General features: G+C 38.6%; 2 protein-coding genes across 5 annotated transcripts; both read left to right on the forward strand.

Annotated features, from left to right (window-relative positions):
- The first annotated feature begins 11329 nt into the window (after window positions 1-11329).
- LOC120289430 lies at window positions 11330-13505 on the forward strand. Of its 2 annotated transcripts, none has more exons than XM_039304317.1 (5): window positions 11330-11746; window positions 11846-12060; window positions 12635-12705; window positions 12922-13252; window positions 13478-13505. In XM_039304317.1, exons 1-4 carry the CDS (start codon window positions 11727-11729, stop codon window positions 13189-13191), a joined length of 576 nt encoding a protein of 191 aa, XP_039160251.1. In that variant the 5' UTR covers window positions 11330-11726; the 3' UTR covers window positions 13192-13252; window positions 13478-13505. The 2 variants fall into 2 exon arrangements, with proteins under 2 accessions (XP_039160251.1, XP_039160252.1); XM_039304318.1 differs by having other exon boundaries at window positions 11340-11746; window positions 11846-12083.
- A 753-nt stretch (window positions 13506-14258) lies between these two features.
- LOC120289431 (glucose-6-phosphate isomerase 1, chloroplastic-like) lies at window positions 14259-16116 on the forward strand. Of its 3 annotated transcripts, XM_039304319.1 has the most exons (7): window positions 14259-14411; window positions 14837-14905; window positions 15005-15085; window positions 15173-15225; window positions 15309-15447; window positions 15648-15813; window positions 15980-16111. In XM_039304319.1, the coding sequence occupies exons 3-7, from the start codon at window positions 15008-15010 to the stop codon at window positions 16105-16107; spliced, it is 564 nt and encodes a 187-aa protein (XP_039160253.1). In that variant the 5' UTR covers window positions 14259-14411; window positions 14837-14905; window positions 15005-15007; the 3' UTR covers window positions 16108-16111. The 3 variants fall into 3 exon arrangements, 1 of the variants encoding a protein (XP_039160253.1); XR_005547418.1 differs by lacking the exons at window positions 15309-15447; window positions 15648-15813 and having other exon boundaries at window positions 15980-16116; XR_005547417.1 differs by lacking the exons at window positions 15309-15447; window positions 15980-16111 and having other exon boundaries at window positions 15648-15785.
- The last annotated feature ends 1959 nt before the right edge of the window (window positions 16117-18075 follow it).

Below are 18075 nucleotides of genomic sequence, written 5' to 3' on the forward strand. Positions count from 1 at the left end.
ACTTTCCATGCTTTCTTTATAGTTGTGAAGAATGCTTGGAAAGTTGACATTGGCTTTTGAGTAAAGTTTACCCAAAATTGTTCTCTTACATTCATCTCTTTTCGTAAGGATATCTCCAGGTTTTACTTCAACCACATCTTCTTCAAACCATAGATGACCTAATCGTTTACATAATCTTTGCAACCCGCAACTCATTGTCATCTTTTCTATCCATGCTGTGTAAAGACCATAAAAACTTGATAGCAGCAGTCAATATTTCTGAATACTTATGAAATCCCTCTCAGACATTTTATCAAGCATCTTGCTAACAGAGAGCTCAATACTATTTTCAGTAGATCTCCTTATCAGAGCTGGATCCACACCTTTTCACAAAAGCATCTACGATGAATTTGTTCCAGAAGTACAGATCAAAATCGTATTCAACAACCCACCACTGCGCCAGAAGTCCAGAACCAGATTACAACCTTCTTCATCCAGACACCATTAACTCTGCCCACAGATCAAAAGGGAAGGAAATCCAACCTTGATTGGAGCCACATAAGTCGTAGATCCTGCCGATCGAGCGAAGCTACTGGACTATGTAAAGAATAGAAAGCCACCATACTCGACAAAACAGAACTGGCGAAACATTCTTTAGGGTTTTTGTTTTTTGTGAATCAAACTGTAACAAGGACAAAAAGGAATACGCTACCGAGAGGGTAGAGAGAAGCTCGCATACACGAGAGGGTCTTTTTTTCCTATATGAGATATTCAACGTCTAGTTGAACATCATAGCATGTGTTGTGGAATCAGTATACTCCATCAACTATCACATATGATTTAATTCAGCAATTTAACGGGAAAATTTTTAACGGGTAGTAAATTTGTCACATGGTATATTAATTTAGATTTTTTCATTGAATTAATCCTTTTTTAATTAGAACTGCAAATTATAATATTGACGCATTTTCAACTCTCTCTCCCACCGAAGCTGCTGAAAGGATAAGACTTTAGGGTTTGGATTGCAGACCTGGCCCGTAGATTCAACGACACCAAGAGCGATTCTCCTCGTTATGAAAGAGATGATCCCAAGTGGGACGACTTTCACGCCCCTAGACACAGTCTTGGGCGTGCCGAACCAAAGCTACCGTGACAGAAAAGCTAATCCGAAATCAATCAGCACTAAAAAGAAATCTCATGTGTTCAAGTTCCAGACCTTCAGATTCTCCAATCCCATTGAAGACGACCCAGCACTCCCTAAATGCTTTTCTCTGCAGGAGCTTGGAGACGCGATGCAAAATTTAGGCCACAATAATATCGTGGGCATGGGTGGATTCGGTATGGTTTACTGGGGAGCTTGGCCAATGGTTCTCAAGTGGCAATCAAAAGGGCCAGCAATCTCGTGCAAGAGACTACAAAGCAGCTCAAAACAGAGATGGAAGTGTCAAGCTTGATTTATGTGCGCGAATGTGGTACGCCTGAGGGGGCTTTGGCTGGACCAAGAAGGAGCTACGCTTTTAACTCCTAGAACAAAAACCAAACTTGTAAGAGGGAAAGACCGCAAGGAAATCTTACCATTCACATGTAAAGGTGTATTCCGGCATCAATTGATGCTTTCCGACCAACCATAGCGATTTCCCTCTCTTCTTTCTTTTCGATTTCCTCCGAGCTCTTCGTCTCTCTCGTTTATTCTTTCCCTTTCGTTTTGCTTTCTCTTTCTTTTCTTTGTTCTTTCATGACACTTTAGAAGCACAAAGAGGAGCTGAGTCGGGTCTTACCAACATAAATTTGGGCTTTTGGCTTTTCTTTTATGTCCAATTATTACACAGAAAGAAATGAAAGGGAGTTAAAAATGGTGCTTTGACTCAATAATGCTAAAGATAAAAGAGATGGATTATGGACAAGAAGCCAAAAATTATTAGATGCTCCGTTTTATATTTTAATCGTGCAATAATTTTACTAATTTACCAAAATAAGAATAAATCTTGCACATTGGCTAGCCAGTTTTTATTTCTTTTTCCCTCTCTCAAGTGAAAATCCGGATTGGTCAAGCCGTTTGGATTGACTTTCGACTTGGATTGCGCCAAGCCTAAATTTTCAAAGCGTGGGATGTAAGAGTTTTCTTAATGTGGACTTAATTAATTGATATTGTAATTTACTGTTTTTTACGGTTACCATAAAATAGGATGGATCTAAGGTGAGATAGAGGTTTCTTAATTAGTCTAATATGGGGTGGCTAGTGTGGCAGCCGCCGTGAAAAATTTCACTAGAAACTCTATAAAGAGTGCTCAAGTCTCTCTTTCTAACCCTATTTTCACATGTATCCTCACCTAAGAAGCGTTTACCTAATGCTAAACGTGAGGAGGACCGCCTTATTGAGCTAGTGATACGGAGGGCATAGAGGAGAAGGACTTGCACGTGGAATATTGTGTTTTCCGCTTCGCTTCAAGAACGATGGATCCAAACAGGTGTGTTAATATTTCTACTCAATTATGCGTGTTCTTGTTCTAGTTATGGAGATCTTGGGATTGCGCAAATTGTATCTAACATGTGGTATCAGAGCAACCAAAACCTTAGAACTCTAACGCAAAGGATTTTTCCTAATTTGAGATTTTCGAGATTTTTGTAAAACAAAAATAGAATTAAATCATATATTCAGTTTGGGCTCGGTGAGACGGCAAAATCGTGGGCGGCGCATCGCGAGGGAGGCCCCACGAGCCCCCACGCGCCCACGCGCCGCCCGGGTGTCGAGCACGCGCCCATGCCCGGTCACGCGCCCTCCCACACGCTCCCATGCGCGGGCGTAACTTGCGTGTCAGAAGCAGGCACACGGGTGCCTAACGTCATGATGACATCGCCGACCGGCACCAACCCAGTCGCAGCAAACTCAACCCGACCCGAGGACTCGACCCGACACGTTGACTGACACCAACCTAGTCAACCGGTCGGATCGAGTGGCTGGACCGAACGGTCAAGCCGGGAACCGGTTGGACCGCGATTGGTCGGACCGGTTTTGACCGGTCTCTTGACGCCAGCGCGTGAGCTCCACGCGCCACGCACTCCGGAGATGCGTGTGGGCACGTGGTTGGTGGCGTTAGGTTCGTATGATCTTCCTCTACCTTGTGGTGTATTTATTTTACATGTTTAATGATTTTACGGTTGTGAAAATACATACAAAGCCCTAAATACGTTTATTTTTAGTGTATTTTGCGTATTTTTCTTGTATTTTATGTGATTTTAGAAATACAAGTGTTGGGTTCTGAGTATGTTATCACATAAACATTATAAATGTGTAATTTATTAACTAAAGCTGGCTTAATGAGATACAACCATTGTAGGATAGTAATTAAGCTATGTATTGAGGTGATGAGAAACAGTAAAGGTTCTGAAACTTTTGTTACTTATGCATATTCCTTTACATGTGATAACCTTTGAATGATGGACATCTTAAAAATCTATGACTAAACCGATTGTACTAATTAACACATCTACTGAATGTGGGTAATGCATGTTAGTTAAGTTATGTATATTGTACCTAAACTCATTTAGTCACAAGTTAATATCCATTAAGTTGAATATTTTTTATGGTTAAGGAGTATGACAACATTTACACAAAGCAATAGTAACTACTGTTAAAGTTTAGATATTTGGTTTTCTGGTTTGACTCAATTAATAGTCCATTGGTTGATTACAATGATAATTTGTTACTTAAAATTGGTTAATAAATCGGTTGTTGGCCTTGGAGTCATTTTTTGCCTTGTGAAACTCATGAGTGATAATGGATCAGCTATCAGGCTTGTCGATTTGATGTATCATGTATTACTATTGATATTAATTTGTGAGAGATCTTCTAGATCAGCATTCTTTTTATGTTATTCTGGTAATTTGTAATCGGGGTGCATAATAGATGCTTTATTCTCTGTTATGAGAAGTTTCTTGTGTTGCTGTGATCAATGATCTTATTGGAATCTGTCTTTCAGATTCGCTATATATATATATATATATTTATATATATATTTATATATATTTATATATATGTATGATTAATTTTTATTAATGAATAAAGTAATGTAATTAGCATGATATGTGATTTTAGTGATTTACTGTCCCTATCACTAAAGTTAAAATCACATGTATATGGTGTATGTGAGAAGTAAAGTTTATATCCCTGGTATGAAAAAGTTTCAAGGATTCAATTGAGTAGTGACCGCCAAAGTGGCACGCTTGATTAGATTTGAGAAATTTCGGTCTTGTATGCTGATTGAGATATCTTCTGGTCTAATGCGTGGTCATACTCTCAAAAGAGGTGATTGTGTATTAGTTCATGGAGGGATACATGATAGTGTGGTAGATGAGTGAATGATTCTAGTGGTTCATATGCCCAAAGGTGATGAATTCACGAATATTAGAATATATTCTCATAACCACTATCATGTGGGGAGTGTATAATTGCATGTCATGTATTCTACCCAAAGATGATTATATGATTATGCGTGTAACTCTCTGGATGTGTACTTGTATGTCAAGTTATACAAAGGTGCTCACATGGTACTATTATATATATATATATATATATATATATATATATATTGTTTTTTAGTTACATTTTCTATAATTAATAACTCTATTATTATTGAGGTTTTTATTGTTTCAAATTTTAAGTTGTGAACATATGATTTGTTGCTTAGGAAAAGAGTAATAGAATTTGTTTCTTTGTCAATGAAGCGTTTCATTTTGGAACACTTGAAAAGTGGTTTGCTCGCGAACTCGCGCCGCTATAAGATAATAGAAGCCTTAGTGACTTGTAATCATGTCTTATCTAATATCGAATTTATGACACATTTGCAAATATTGTGTTTAAGTTTTAATGGTATATACATCTCGTAGATGGATGAAGAAGTTGTTTCCAAAAATTTTCTATTTATGAAATAATCTCATGTCTAAAGGAAGGGTAGAAAAGTTGATAATGTTGATATTCTGTCTACTCTTAACAGCTATCTAAAGACTTCTATAGATTATTGTCAAGTAAAATTACTGAGATAAAGAATAAAATAATTACAATTAGTCTTAAAAGGTTGTCAAGCTTAATAGTGGCCGTGAGTATTTTGGCAAGTATGACAATGCGAAATAACTTAAATAGTCATTTGTTAAATACTTGGTAGATTCTGAGGTGGTAACTTAATTATTATGCCTGAAAATCTGACAAAAGATTTGGCTGAAAGGCATAAATGCACCATATTGAACATGGTGATGAGTATGATTAGTAACACTAATTTATCTGGTCTTTTGTGGGCTGATATTTTGAAAGCAACATTTTCACATACAAAAGGTGTTTCTTATCAAAGTTATTTCATAAACTTTTTTTGAATTATAGACTGGACATAAATTACTTGAATCATATGAAATTTAGAGGCGTCATGAAGTGAGATTATCTAATCCAATATTAAGTGCGTTGGAATTTAGATTCACTCGGAATTATTTTGTATTCTACTCAGATTGTAAAAGGAGTATCAATTTTATGATCCTAAAGAACGTACAAGTATTATGGAATCACATACTGTAAAGTTTCTACAATTCGACGTAATTGTAAAGGATAACTGCTCTCAAACTATTAAGGATAATAGTACGATGGAAAATCACTGTGTCTTTGTCTTTGCCTATACAGATAATTGTGGTACAGATAATTATGGAATCTCATGTACCATAAACTAAACTTGTTGAGGTTTAAGTAACTATTCTTGATACAATTTATGATGAAATTTTTTCAAACATCTCAAGTATAGAATGAAGTGGTTGTAGCTTTACTCAAGAGATTTGTTAGGAAAAGATGATTAATTATTCCATTAAACTATATAGTCTATTTGTGAGGGCATGATTGCAACATCCACTATATTGTTGATTTAGCGACATAAATAAATGTTTTTATCCTTAATCAAGTATGTGATTAGATGCCATAAATGCGATATACAATCTATGAAACATTATAGTGTTTGGAAACTTACTGATTTGCCTAAAGATCACAAGTTCATTAGTTGCAAATTGGCATACAAAACTAAAAGGATTTCAAAGAAAGATTATGGAGTTCAAAACTAAATTTGTAGCTAAAGTTTCACTCTGAAAGAGGGTGGATAATTATAGTAAAGAAATAATTATTTCTTTAAAGATTCTTTAGACGTGGCATTAATAGTTCTTTTTGATTTGGAGTTACGTTAAATAGATACAAAATCTATATAGTGCAATTGGAGAATTTTGTAACAGATTCAAGTAAACTTGTATGTAGACTAAAAAGTCTTATTCATGATTTTAAGCAAATTTCCAGACAATATTATTAAAGTTTTATAGTATTGTTATTCTATTCAATTGAGAATAAAGTAATTCAATATATTGCAAGGTCAATTGGAGGAAATTTATTTTTCTCAAACTCTATGTCTATGATATTTTGTTTACAAGTAGTGACCTTGAGGCATCTTTTATCCTTTGTACTAAGGTCCGTAAGGATTGTTCTCACCATATAAATATTGGATTTTATTAGATTTATCTTAGAGGACATTTGCTGATTATATTTTGAAAATATTCAATATATATCATTGCAAGCTAGGAATTGTTCATGTCGTTAAGGGTGATGGATTGAATCCATTACATTGTCATTTTTTAGATATTGAAAAAATCTAGTTAAATGATGTACCTTGTGTTAGTGCACTTAAAAGTATAATGTATACTCAAATTTGCACTAGGATAAATATCGTCTTTGCGACGGAACTTCTAGGCAGATATCAGTCAAATCCAGGATGCGATTACTAGGTTGTTGCCAAGAAAGTTGTAAGATACTTAAATAGGACAATAGATTATATGCTAATTTACAAACATGTTCAATTCTTGCAGCTAGTAAGGTATTCAAATGTAAACTTTGATGGCTGTTAGGATGATATGTGATCAATAACGAAATACATATTTATGTTAGCGGGGAAGTGCAGTAAATAAAGTTCTATGTCATCTTCTACTATGTAAGCAGTGTTAGTAACATTCTTTAGGTTGTTACTTGGGCCATTAGGCTCCGGAACCTCATGAAGGAGTTGACCGTTTTTAACTTTATAGATAGATCCATACATTTATATTGAGACAATAATTTTGTAGTATTATTAACTACATAAATCTCAAGGGGTATAAATATATGACGGTCAAAGATTTTTGACCATAAAGAAAGGGTACAAAAATGTGACGTTATAATATAACATATTTTCACAGATAATATAGTTGCAGATCCACTAATTAAAAGCCTACGCCCATGTGTATTTGAGCAACATGTCATTAGCATGGGCCTAGGAACATCATGAGATGCTGTTATTTAGTGGGAGCTATTTTGGCTTTACTTTGATAAATGTTTCATCTATGTTCGTTACACTTTGTAATGGTTTGATATGTATCAACTTTTGCATTTAATAAAATATTTTTGAATATATTGTTATTATGTTGAATACATATTAATAAAGTCTCAAGGTACTATATAAATCTTGAGTGAAGACTAGGGCGTCCGGTTATTAGCCTTGTGCATATATCTTATTATACATAAAGAAATGTTAACCATATTGAATCCATATCAATAAAGTTGAGAGTACTCATAACCATGGAAGGCTATGTGTATATACATGCATTATCGCCATGATTCGGTGTTTAAGACTTTATGGGATATGATTGACTATTAAGAATTATCTTTAGACCAAATGTGCGCACATACAGTACGATTTCAATTAATATAGTCCAAGTGGGAGAATGTAAGATTTTTTTTAATGTGGATTAAATTAATTGATATTGTAATTTACTGTTTTTACGGTTATCGTAAAACAGGGTTGGTCTAAGGTGAGATATAAGGTTTCTTAATTAGTCTAATATGAGGCTGGCTAGTGTGCGCCGAGTTGAGCCTGGTTCGTAATGAGGGGGCCTGACTGGAAACTTTATAAATAGTGCTCAAGTCTCTCCTCTAACCCTAATTCTCACATGTATCTTCACCTAAGGAGCGTTTACTTAACGCTAAACGTGAGGGAGGCCGCCTCATTGAGTCAGTGATACGAAGGGCAATAGAGGAGAATGACTTGTGCGTGGAACATTGTGTTTCCGCTTCCACTTCAAGAATGATGGATCCAAAACAGGTGTGTTAATCTTTTTACTTAATTATGCATGTTCTTATTCTGGTTATGGAAATCTTGGGATTGCGCAAATTGCATCCAACATGGGAATGCAAGAAGACTAGGAGAATTATGCGAAATTTGCTTTATATGAGTCACGCGATTTGTCAAATTTAGGAAGCTTCGAGGCAACGAAGCCTCTCTCGCTCTCTCTTTCTCCAAAGTTGCTCACAGTTGGTTTCCACTATAAATCGAAAGAGAATGTTACAGCCTTGTGATCTCAACTTTTCAGTGAGGTGATTCTATTGCTCTCATACAATCACTTTCTAGAGTTTCTTTCTTTCGAATACAAGTTCAAGTACTAAATGATGGAGGACAAGTGATTCGGTAGTCTCAAACTTTGGAATTCTTCTTTCACGCCAAAACTTGTAAAAAAAAAATTAAAAAAATAGGGTAAACACGGATCGATTTTTTACTGTTAGTTCTTATTTTATTTAAATCATGTAATTTACGGACTTCAATTATTATTATTTTTTAATATGAAAATCATGAAATTTTACGCTAATGTAAACGAGTCCTTAACCAGGGAAGTAGGTTGTAGTGGTGATAGATAGGTGAAATAATTCTCATTAAGTTAATGAGGGAGCTCAAGGATCGGGTTTTGGACAAGTGCTGTACAAAGTCTAGCTCAAGTCATCCACAAATCATGATACAGGTTTGGGCTCTTCTTTTGGTTAAATATAAATGAGATCTTAATATGCTGGTCTTGATGAAAGCCCAACTTACATTACTCTTGTAATTAAAAATAAATGTATACTAATTCTGTTAGAATAATATAAAATTTAGTATATTGTTCTCACTAATTGATAATTCACCGCTTTTATAATACCAGAATAAAATAATCATGTGTGGGTACTATACAGGTTTACTTAGGTTGAATTGAAATAGGATTTGAGAGTACCTCATTTCCTTAGCCAAGTACGCCTGGAGAATAGTCCAAGATTAGGTACAATGCGATCTTCCTGACTTAGTAACAGAAAGAAAAACAAGAAAAGAAAGTTAGCCTAGTTGAAAAAGAAATCCGTCATCTTCGAGGGTTAAAGTAGCAAAACATATATGCACTAATTTATCGCTATTATCCTTTCTCTCTCCCTTCATTAGTTTGCTATCTCATTGTAACTCCTTAGCATTCGAGAAGTATCCTTTAAAAAAAAAAATTATTTTAGCACAACAACATTTAAACCTTTTCTCATATTATTTAGTAAATCAAGCACGGCGAACAACTCGAAAAATAAGCTGCAACTCTCACTCGCCATTCCTTTAGCCCATCCGCTCACAACACGATGCCATCATCTCGACTCGAAGATCAATGATTCGGGAGCTCGCTTTTGTCCCACCAAGTCACGACCATTGTCCACAAGGATAGACAAACATGATTTTTATTACTTTCAAATTGAAAATCTTCTGGTTGACCCATGTTGATTTTCTTTTCAAGTTCACCATACAAGAAAATTGTTTTCACATCGAGTTGTTCCCTACAAGCCCTAGCCTAATAAAATTTTTAGGTGTGCCCAATAGTCCCTTAACCATGGGCATATGGGTTAGTACTGGAAGAGCGAAATCGGTCACGAGAAGCTTTCAGGCTTGAAGGAGGTTGAGCAGGCAAAAGGAAAAGTGAGGCAAGGAGTATTCGTCGATAAAAGGATTATATTGAGTGAGCATCTTATGGTTATTGAGAGCAGATCACATTGGATAGTTTTATTTCTTTAATTTTTTTGACTTGCTCCAATGGAATTAATATCGAAAGGATCCAAAAAGAAAGTTTCATTCATAACTTTTTGTCTTCTCGCGGATCAAAGGTGGAACACGAGATGACGTTGAGGGGTAGAGTTTGTTCCTTCTTTTGCTTGATGCTGAAAAAGGCAACGGAATCCTGACAAATGAAGGAGGCGATTTTCAGCGTTGGCATTGACCCCGAAACAATGGGGAAGGTGTCATCACTTTCATCCCAAGTTACCTAGGTAGCGGGAACAAGCATCCACTGGTAATATCATAAAGAGAAGGTGATTTTCAAGAAGCTGGATATTTTTGGACCATCCGAACCCGAGTCGCTCCGAAGTGCACAACACGCTGCTTGGACTTCGGGGAACATTCGTTCGTCCTTTTTGTGGAAAGAAAGATCCTCGCGAGCGTCTCCACTGTGGGGTGACATCGAGGGTCCATTTCCGATATTGAGCAGGAACCGAACGAAGACAAGAACATCGGACATACGATTGGCCTTGGAGCGAGACGGCCCCATGCCTCAAAATCAGCCTTCGATCCAACGACTTTTCCTTACCATTTCATTCATTCGCACCGCCCAAAAGCAGTGTCCAAGCGGACGGTGTTGAAGATCAGCGCCTCTCTCTCTCCTAGAGTTCTCAAGATCTCTCTTTACTCCTCTAGATTTATCTTTCTCTCTCTAGACAATTCCTCAGCCGCAATTATTGACAAATGGGTCAACAACTTGCAATAAAATAATAGAAAAAAGATGGTGCGGGAAGTCGGTGGATGTGCCGACTTTGTCCCCTATAAATAGGGCTCAACAAGCATCCACTGGTAATATCATAAAGAGAAGGTGATTTTCAAGAAGCTGGATATTTTTGGACCATTCGAACCCGAGTCGCTCCGAAGTGCACAACACGCTGCTTGGACTTCGGGGAACGTTCGTTCGTCCTTTTTGTGGAAAGAAAGATCCTCGCGAGCGTCTCCACTGTGGGGTGACATCGAGGGTCCATTTCCGATATTGAGCAGGGAACCGAACGAAGACAAGAACATCGGACATACGATTGGCCTTGGAGCGAGACGGCCCCATGCCTCAAAATCAGCCTTCGATCCAACGACTTTTCCTTACCATTTCATTCATTCGCACCGCCCAAAAGCAGTGTCCAAGCGGACGGTGTTGAAGATCAGCGCTCTCTCTCCTAGAGTTCTCAAGATCTCTCTTTACTCCTCCAGATTTATCTTTCTCTCTCTAGACAATTCCTCAGCCGCAATTATTGACAAATGGGTCAACAACTTGCAATAAAATAATAGGAAAAAGATGGTGCGGGAAGTTGGTGGATGCTGACTTTGGAGAAAATATTCAGTGGTTCGTGCGCGCCACGTCATCCGCTGACGTGGCGTGCACATACCACTCAGCTCGACACCTGTCCTGGGGATCCGCAGGAAAATGAAAAGACTTTCTCCGCTCGGCTCGGCTCGGCTCGGCGTGGGACCCACAATCTGGTCAGACTGAGGAGAAAATCAGGCGCCATTTTAAAAAAATTTCGGACCGAGCGAGGGTTTCTTCTTCTTCTTCTCTTTCTTCGCGCCTCCCACTCTACCCTCCCTCTCTCTCTCCGACGAACAGGACGCGACTCCCAGTCTCTCTGTGCCCTCCTTCTTTCCGACCGGCGAACCACGGCCAGCAACCGACGAACCACCGCACCGGACCGGCGAGAGGACCGCGACCTCTCTCTCTCTGCATTCCCTCTTTCCGACCGACGAACCACCGCACGGACGAGAAGACCGCGAGCAATCGACGAACCGCGGACCTTCGCTTCCCCGGCCCCTCGCCGCCGGCTTCTCCCCGCCTCCTTCAAGATGCGGCAGCGCGGCCTCAGGTGCTCCGCTAGCTGGCTGTTTTCCTCGGTTTCCATGGTGGGTGTTCGGGATTCTCATTTTTTTTTTTTCTTTTTGTTTCGTGTGTGGATGACTACTAGTTCTAGGAGCAGGAGGCCGCAGGTCAAGAAGGCTTCGCCGGATAGGCCGTCGTCGATTGTGGTTAATGGAGAGGGCGAAGAGGACGCTCCTTTGGCGGAGAGCGTGCGTAGCGCTGATTGGGAAATTGTGGCTGATGATTCTGAGGACGATGATTCCGATGGAGTCGTGATTGATGTGGAGAACCAGAATGCTGATAGAACAGAAGCTTCCGACAGTACGGCGATGGAGACAAATTTGGTATTTTTCTTGTAGCATTTCTAGTGCTTTCTTGGGAAATTTCTTTTTTTTTAATCTGTCTGGATACGCGTATGCAATGTGCACATTGGTTCTAGTTCATGAATATCTCGCAAATTAAGAATTTGAGAGCATGTTTCCTTCGGGGGAGCTGCAATTGTTTTACAGGTTCAAGCACAGTGACACTATTGATGGTTGATGTTGCAGTGCCGCCTATCCTATATACGGGCTTTACTTTTTGCACTATAGCATCAATGTGGTTGAATTGCAATACATCTACATTGCTCAATTATTAGGTTGTTCTTTCCTTAAAATTAAGGGCTTAGTTCACTTGCCCTTCCTTTTTTGTTCTGTTAAAAACTAGAGAGCGAAGGCTCCATTTGCCTCTGTAATTTATTTTCCCGTCTGTTTTACCTATAGGAAATATGCTCTCATTCCTAGTCTTTTGAATATCTGTACATGTTCTTATATGGTGTGAATTGTTACTTCTATAGTAGGCCATCAATAGTTCTTTAAAGATATATTATTAATTCCTTCAATTTTTGTGGCTTCAGGCACCATGTTTCGTCGATGGAGTAACTCTCACCACAGTGAGGAAGATGACTCGCTGCAGTTTGAATCTAAGGTAATTAAGATTTCAAAATTGCAGCGCTTGTAAGGACTGGACATTTCGCAGAGTGTATCTCCTTGATCGATTGCTCATATTTATCTGATTTCCATGGCTGACCATGTGGTTGACCTGAGTCAGTAGTTTTTCTGGCCATGAGAAACCATGAAGTGGCCCTTTTTGCAGATAATACTTTAACGTCAATACACCCCTTATCTGTACCCCTTTTTGCAGATCATGGGCATCGGAGGCAAAGTCGGCAGGAATTACAGCGGGAGTGATTCGACTTCGTCGACTTTCGTCGGGACACTTCATCCCGGAACGCCTGATCCTCGAGGCCAGTACATGGTTCCAAGCAGTTACAGTTTCCCAAGGTCGATGAGTACTCCCTCAAGGAAGATTGAAGGGAGTTCGGCCGGTTCCAGAAGCAGTGGTTTCCCAAAGTCCAGGACTACGGTGGGCCCTGATGCTCATTCAGGATCTTCGGTTCTCATCTGCCACTAGTGCGGGGAGCAATTCAAGAAGTTGGATGCTGTTGAAGCTCATCATCTCTCCAAACATGCTGGTAAAATAACATCTTACCTTGAACCACATGATCATATCTGTTTCTGCATTGCCTTAGCAGTTTCTCATTCTCTGGTCTAGATAAATATAAAATCGTTTGTTTAATTTTGGAGTAGCCTGAACGAACTGGGGATTGAACTTCTGGTTTTTAGCTTATCTGAGGATGGAAATTCTTAGACTGAACTGTCAATTTGATTAATGTCATTGCAACTTTTTCTTTTTCCAGTAACTGAACTAAGTGATGGAGATTCATCCAAAAGGATAGTGGAAATAATCTGCCAAACGAGCTGGTTGAAGTCTGAGCACAGCAGTTGTGAACAGATTGAGAGGGTCTTGAAAGTCCACAACATGCAAAGGACCCTCGCCCGGTTCAAAGAATATTGAGAGATGGTCAAGATCAGAGCCAGCAAGTTATCCAAGAAGCACCCCTGCTGTTTGGCTGATGGGAACGAGCTCCTAGATTCTATGGCACGGCCGTGGCTTGCTCGCTTGGTGCCAATTCTCTTGTGCCAAGTGTCAAACAACTGTGTTGATATGAATTCAATATTCTATCAAACACTCTTGAGGCAGTCATTAGTTGGTCCAATTCCTGGTAGAGATACACTAGCAGACACTACTTTTTTGGTGCACCACCAAGAGGCCATATTCAACTTATCTTGTAGTCCAGCGGCCAGCAAAGAATAGAACAACATAGATTAGTCCCATTTTAAAGTTTGCCTGCTCTCTCATGCCATGCCCGTCTCTTTTTGCATTGCTCTTGGCTCTTGTTTCATCTTTGGCTTGGTACATCATTTATCTGTGCATGAGATGCTGTTACAGTTGTAGAAATGCTTTAAATCCATCATTTTGAAGGCTAATATCCCGAGACTCCTTATTCTCTCACTTCGTTGTGCTGTTAATATGAGAGGATGTATTTCCTCCTCTTTTAAATCCAAGTTACGAGAATTCTCCTGATCCAAGACTGACGCTTCACATTTTTCGGCGCAGGTTGTGAAGTACTTCTTGGATGCTAAGACTTTCAAAGGTTAAGTTTGTGTACCTGAAGAACAACAATAGTGTCGAGCTCATGAGATCATTCTTTGATGAGGAGAACCTTCCTACTGAGTTCGGAGGAAGAGCAAAACTGAAGTACGACCATGAAGAATTCTCTAGGCTAATGGGTTAGTTTTGGCTTTAGCTTTGACTTTAAAAGAAATGAAGTTGGTAGAAGACATAACTTCTAACTTGAAAGTGACTGGCTCATTTTGAGAATTTAATAGTACTGAACGCTGAACCTTAAATCATAGATGTTTGGATTCTTGGATAATTTTACTTCTAAAATGAAGCATATAATAACCTTGAGTGACCAAAAGCCATAATACCTGATGTGCAGTCGCTATCACCCCCCTCAGTGCAAAAAACAAAAACGAAAAAAAAAAAAAAAAAAAAAACGAAAACACACACAAAAGAAGAAGAAGAAGTTACAACATAAGAACTATTGGTAGTTTTCCGTAGCTGTCTGAGTGGCTTCTCTACTGACACTGATCAAAGGATGGTTCTTGCCTTTTGTAGTCCTGTGTCAGCGGAAATAACTTTTCTTTTCCAGGTGAAGAACAACCCTGCTGCATTGCTTGCTTTATGTTGGTATTGGGCTTCTGATGGTGTAGGATCTAAGGTGTTATATTTGAATGAGAGTGTCTTCTGAATTGTTGTTTTTTCCCTTTCAGTTTGCAGTCATTGACAATTGTTTCACTATTTAAATTGCTGCTGTCAGGACATGGTAATTCTTCCTTACAAAGTCAGCCTTCTGTTATTCAGTTGGTATCTGCAACAATTTGATTTGGATGGCAATCGGGTATGTGTTTAATTTTTGGTGAAAATAAGAGTTCCATCTCCATCTCTAGTTTCCAAAATGTTAAATCTCAAATTGTTCATTTCACAGGTCAATCAAGGGCTTACTGTTTATGGGAATAAAGGAAGCCCAGATCAGCATGCGTAAGTTATTTTTTGATAAAGTAATGCCACTATTACTTTTACATGCTGGTGACGTGAAGTGCTTTTGTCTCATTTCCATATAGCTACAAACAACAGCTGAGAGAGGGTGTGCACAACTTCTCCGTAACATTCATTGAAGTGCTTTGTGAGAGACCACCTGGTCATGATTGGGAGCTTGAACCTAGTGTTACCTGTGGTGACTATCTGTTTGGAATGCTTCAAGTTAGTTTACAATAAGAGCTACTAATATTTACCTTTAAGAAGATTCTAGCAATAGTCGAAGTTCTTATGTCTATTGTTTCTGAAGTTTAAGATCTCACACTTCTCTTGGAAAGGAGACATGAGTTCAGTGGATGATTTACTTATAGTCACTCGGTTGTTTTCTGCAATTGATCCCTTTTAGATATGGTGAACTTCTGTAGGGAACGGGGGGAACGGGCTATGCTCTATATGCCAATGATCGTGAGTCTATAACAGTCACTGTTGAAGAAGTGACCCCTAGATCAGTGGGGGCTCTTATAGCATTGTATGAGCGAGCAGTTGAGATATACGCCTCATTAGTTAATATTCATGCCTATCATCAACCTGGTAAATAGTTTACCTTATAATTCTTATTTAAATTAGATGATTGCTATATGTTTTGGGCTTGTTGCTGTTGAGAATATGTGTGGCCTCTCTGAGTCAAGAAATCAAATCAATTCATCCAACTGGCTGTCTTTTTTTCTTGGCCCCGATGTGCGACTGAAATTCTTAGGTGTCGAAGCTGGGAAAAAGGCAGCAGCAGAAGTATTTGCTCGTCAAAAACGGGTTCTGGCTGTACTCAATGAGGCCAGGTATCTTACTAGAACAAGCTTGTCTAAGATGGAAACTATCAGCTCTTAAGGAATGGGGGAACACTTAAAGGAACTGTTGAGTGGGGTGGTAGAAACATGGAGAAGAAGAAAAGCAAGCTCGTAGGCATTGCAGATGATGGACAGAAAGAGATCCGCATTGAAAGGACAGATGAATTTTGGCCAAATAGTAAGTTTTCAACGGAAAAAAGATATTAATCATAAAGCCTTGTAATACTAAATTGTCCATTATAATTTCTTTTGCGTCTGACAAAGAAACGCCAATTCATTACTTTGATGTTTTTATGCCAATCTTCTTGTTTTGAATGTTTTGCAACAGTTAACCCCAAAGGAAGCTTTCCGATTGCTTTCCCGTAAATTTCATGGAAAAGGGCCTGGCAAAATGAAGCAAGAGAAGCGCATGAAGCAATACCAGGAAGAATTGAAGTTGAAGCAGATGAAGAATTCAGACACGCCTTCTTTGTCTGCAGAGAGGATGAGGGAAGCTCAAGCCTTTTTTTTCTTTTTTCTTTTTTCCCTAATAGTAAGCCATGCTTACAAAGTTCTGGATGCATATTAGTATGTTAACTTCCTATGCAATAAACTTCCTCCCAGTTCTTTACATGTGTCCACTTTCGATAGTATTTGGAAGAAGATTTGGCAGCAGAACATGATCATCTATCAACTGGAGTCCAAGATAAGGGAATTACGGCAAGTCATCAAAGTTTAATCATGCAGTACACGCAATTGATTCTCTGTAGTCAACATGATTCCAAGAATCTGGACATTTGTTGTTCTGTATAGCACGCTGTGGAAGAGAAAGATGAGTTTTTAACATCGGCAAATGAGAAAGAGTCAATTGTATCATCTGAACCTATTGTTGATGCTGAAAGCAAGGTGGCTAATGGTTATATAGATGCAGAAGTACTTTTTCTCAACTCTTTTGATTTTATTGCTTTAATGTGACTGCAAACCCGACATGTATTCAGGCACTTCACTTTATCACCGTATTCGTCACTCCCATCACAGCAGTCTTATGTATCATGGAGCAGGCAAAGAACATATTTTAGGAGGAAACATTAAGGAGGCAGAAAAAGAATGACCACCTGCTAGTTAACCTTGTCCAGCGGATGCTAAAATCAGTATTACAAGAACCAGAAGATCTAACCTATTGAGGTCAGATGATGTCAGCATATAAATCTTTTATAGGACCTTAGCATTTAATTTTGAGTGTTTTGAGTACGGAAGCACGTATGAATTTATTTTCGAAAGTTTTAAAGAAAAAAAAAAGAGTTGCCCAAGTTTATTTCAAAAATGGTTGTTGGATAAGAAATAAAAAAAAATGAGGTATCAGGGTTTGGATGCCAAGTTTATTTTAAACTAGGTGCGTGTAATTTTTATTTTTTTTTGGTGCGTGCAAATTTTATATGCTTAGTTCCATGAAGTGATCACTTTGAGTCATGAAAATCCGTTATTTAGATTGAGTACAGACTGGAATGCTTCAATCTACATTCTCCTCGTAAATCTTTTGACTAGAAAAAGAGATTTTAAGAATCAGGATCGGCACCGATACTCATTAGTCGCCCCTTTCGCTTCACGCATTGCCATCACCTTTGGCAAAGCATTGTGCAATCTCTCCTTCTTAAGCCACACTGTCCTCCATACTCCTTGATGATGATGAGTGTAAAGCTAATGAGGCGGGAAAGTTAAACGTCTCATGATGAGTGTAAAGCTAATTAGGCAGGAAAGTTAAACGTCTCATTTGATCAAGTGTTCACTTGAAAAGAAAAGTGCGTTATATTTCAATTCGCTAGTGAAAGGGTAAACGGAAAAAGAGCGAAGTAACAAATTGCTTTTGAGAAAAGAGACCATGGCGTCAAGAATCAACAGATTAACATCAATCGCATTGAAAAATTTTGTGGAGAAGCTGATACATGCATCCCCATGAAATGTCAACAAGCATTAAAACTCATGCCAACAACTTGGCGAGTTCATCAACCCTCAAGCTTCCTAGTGGTGA

This window comes from Eucalyptus grandis, chromosome 11 (assembly GCF_016545825.1).
Source record: "Eucalyptus grandis isolate ANBG69807.140 chromosome 11, ASM1654582v1, whole genome shotgun sequence".
NCBI lineage: Eukaryota > Viridiplantae > Streptophyta > Magnoliopsida > Myrtales > Myrtaceae > Eucalyptus > Eucalyptus grandis.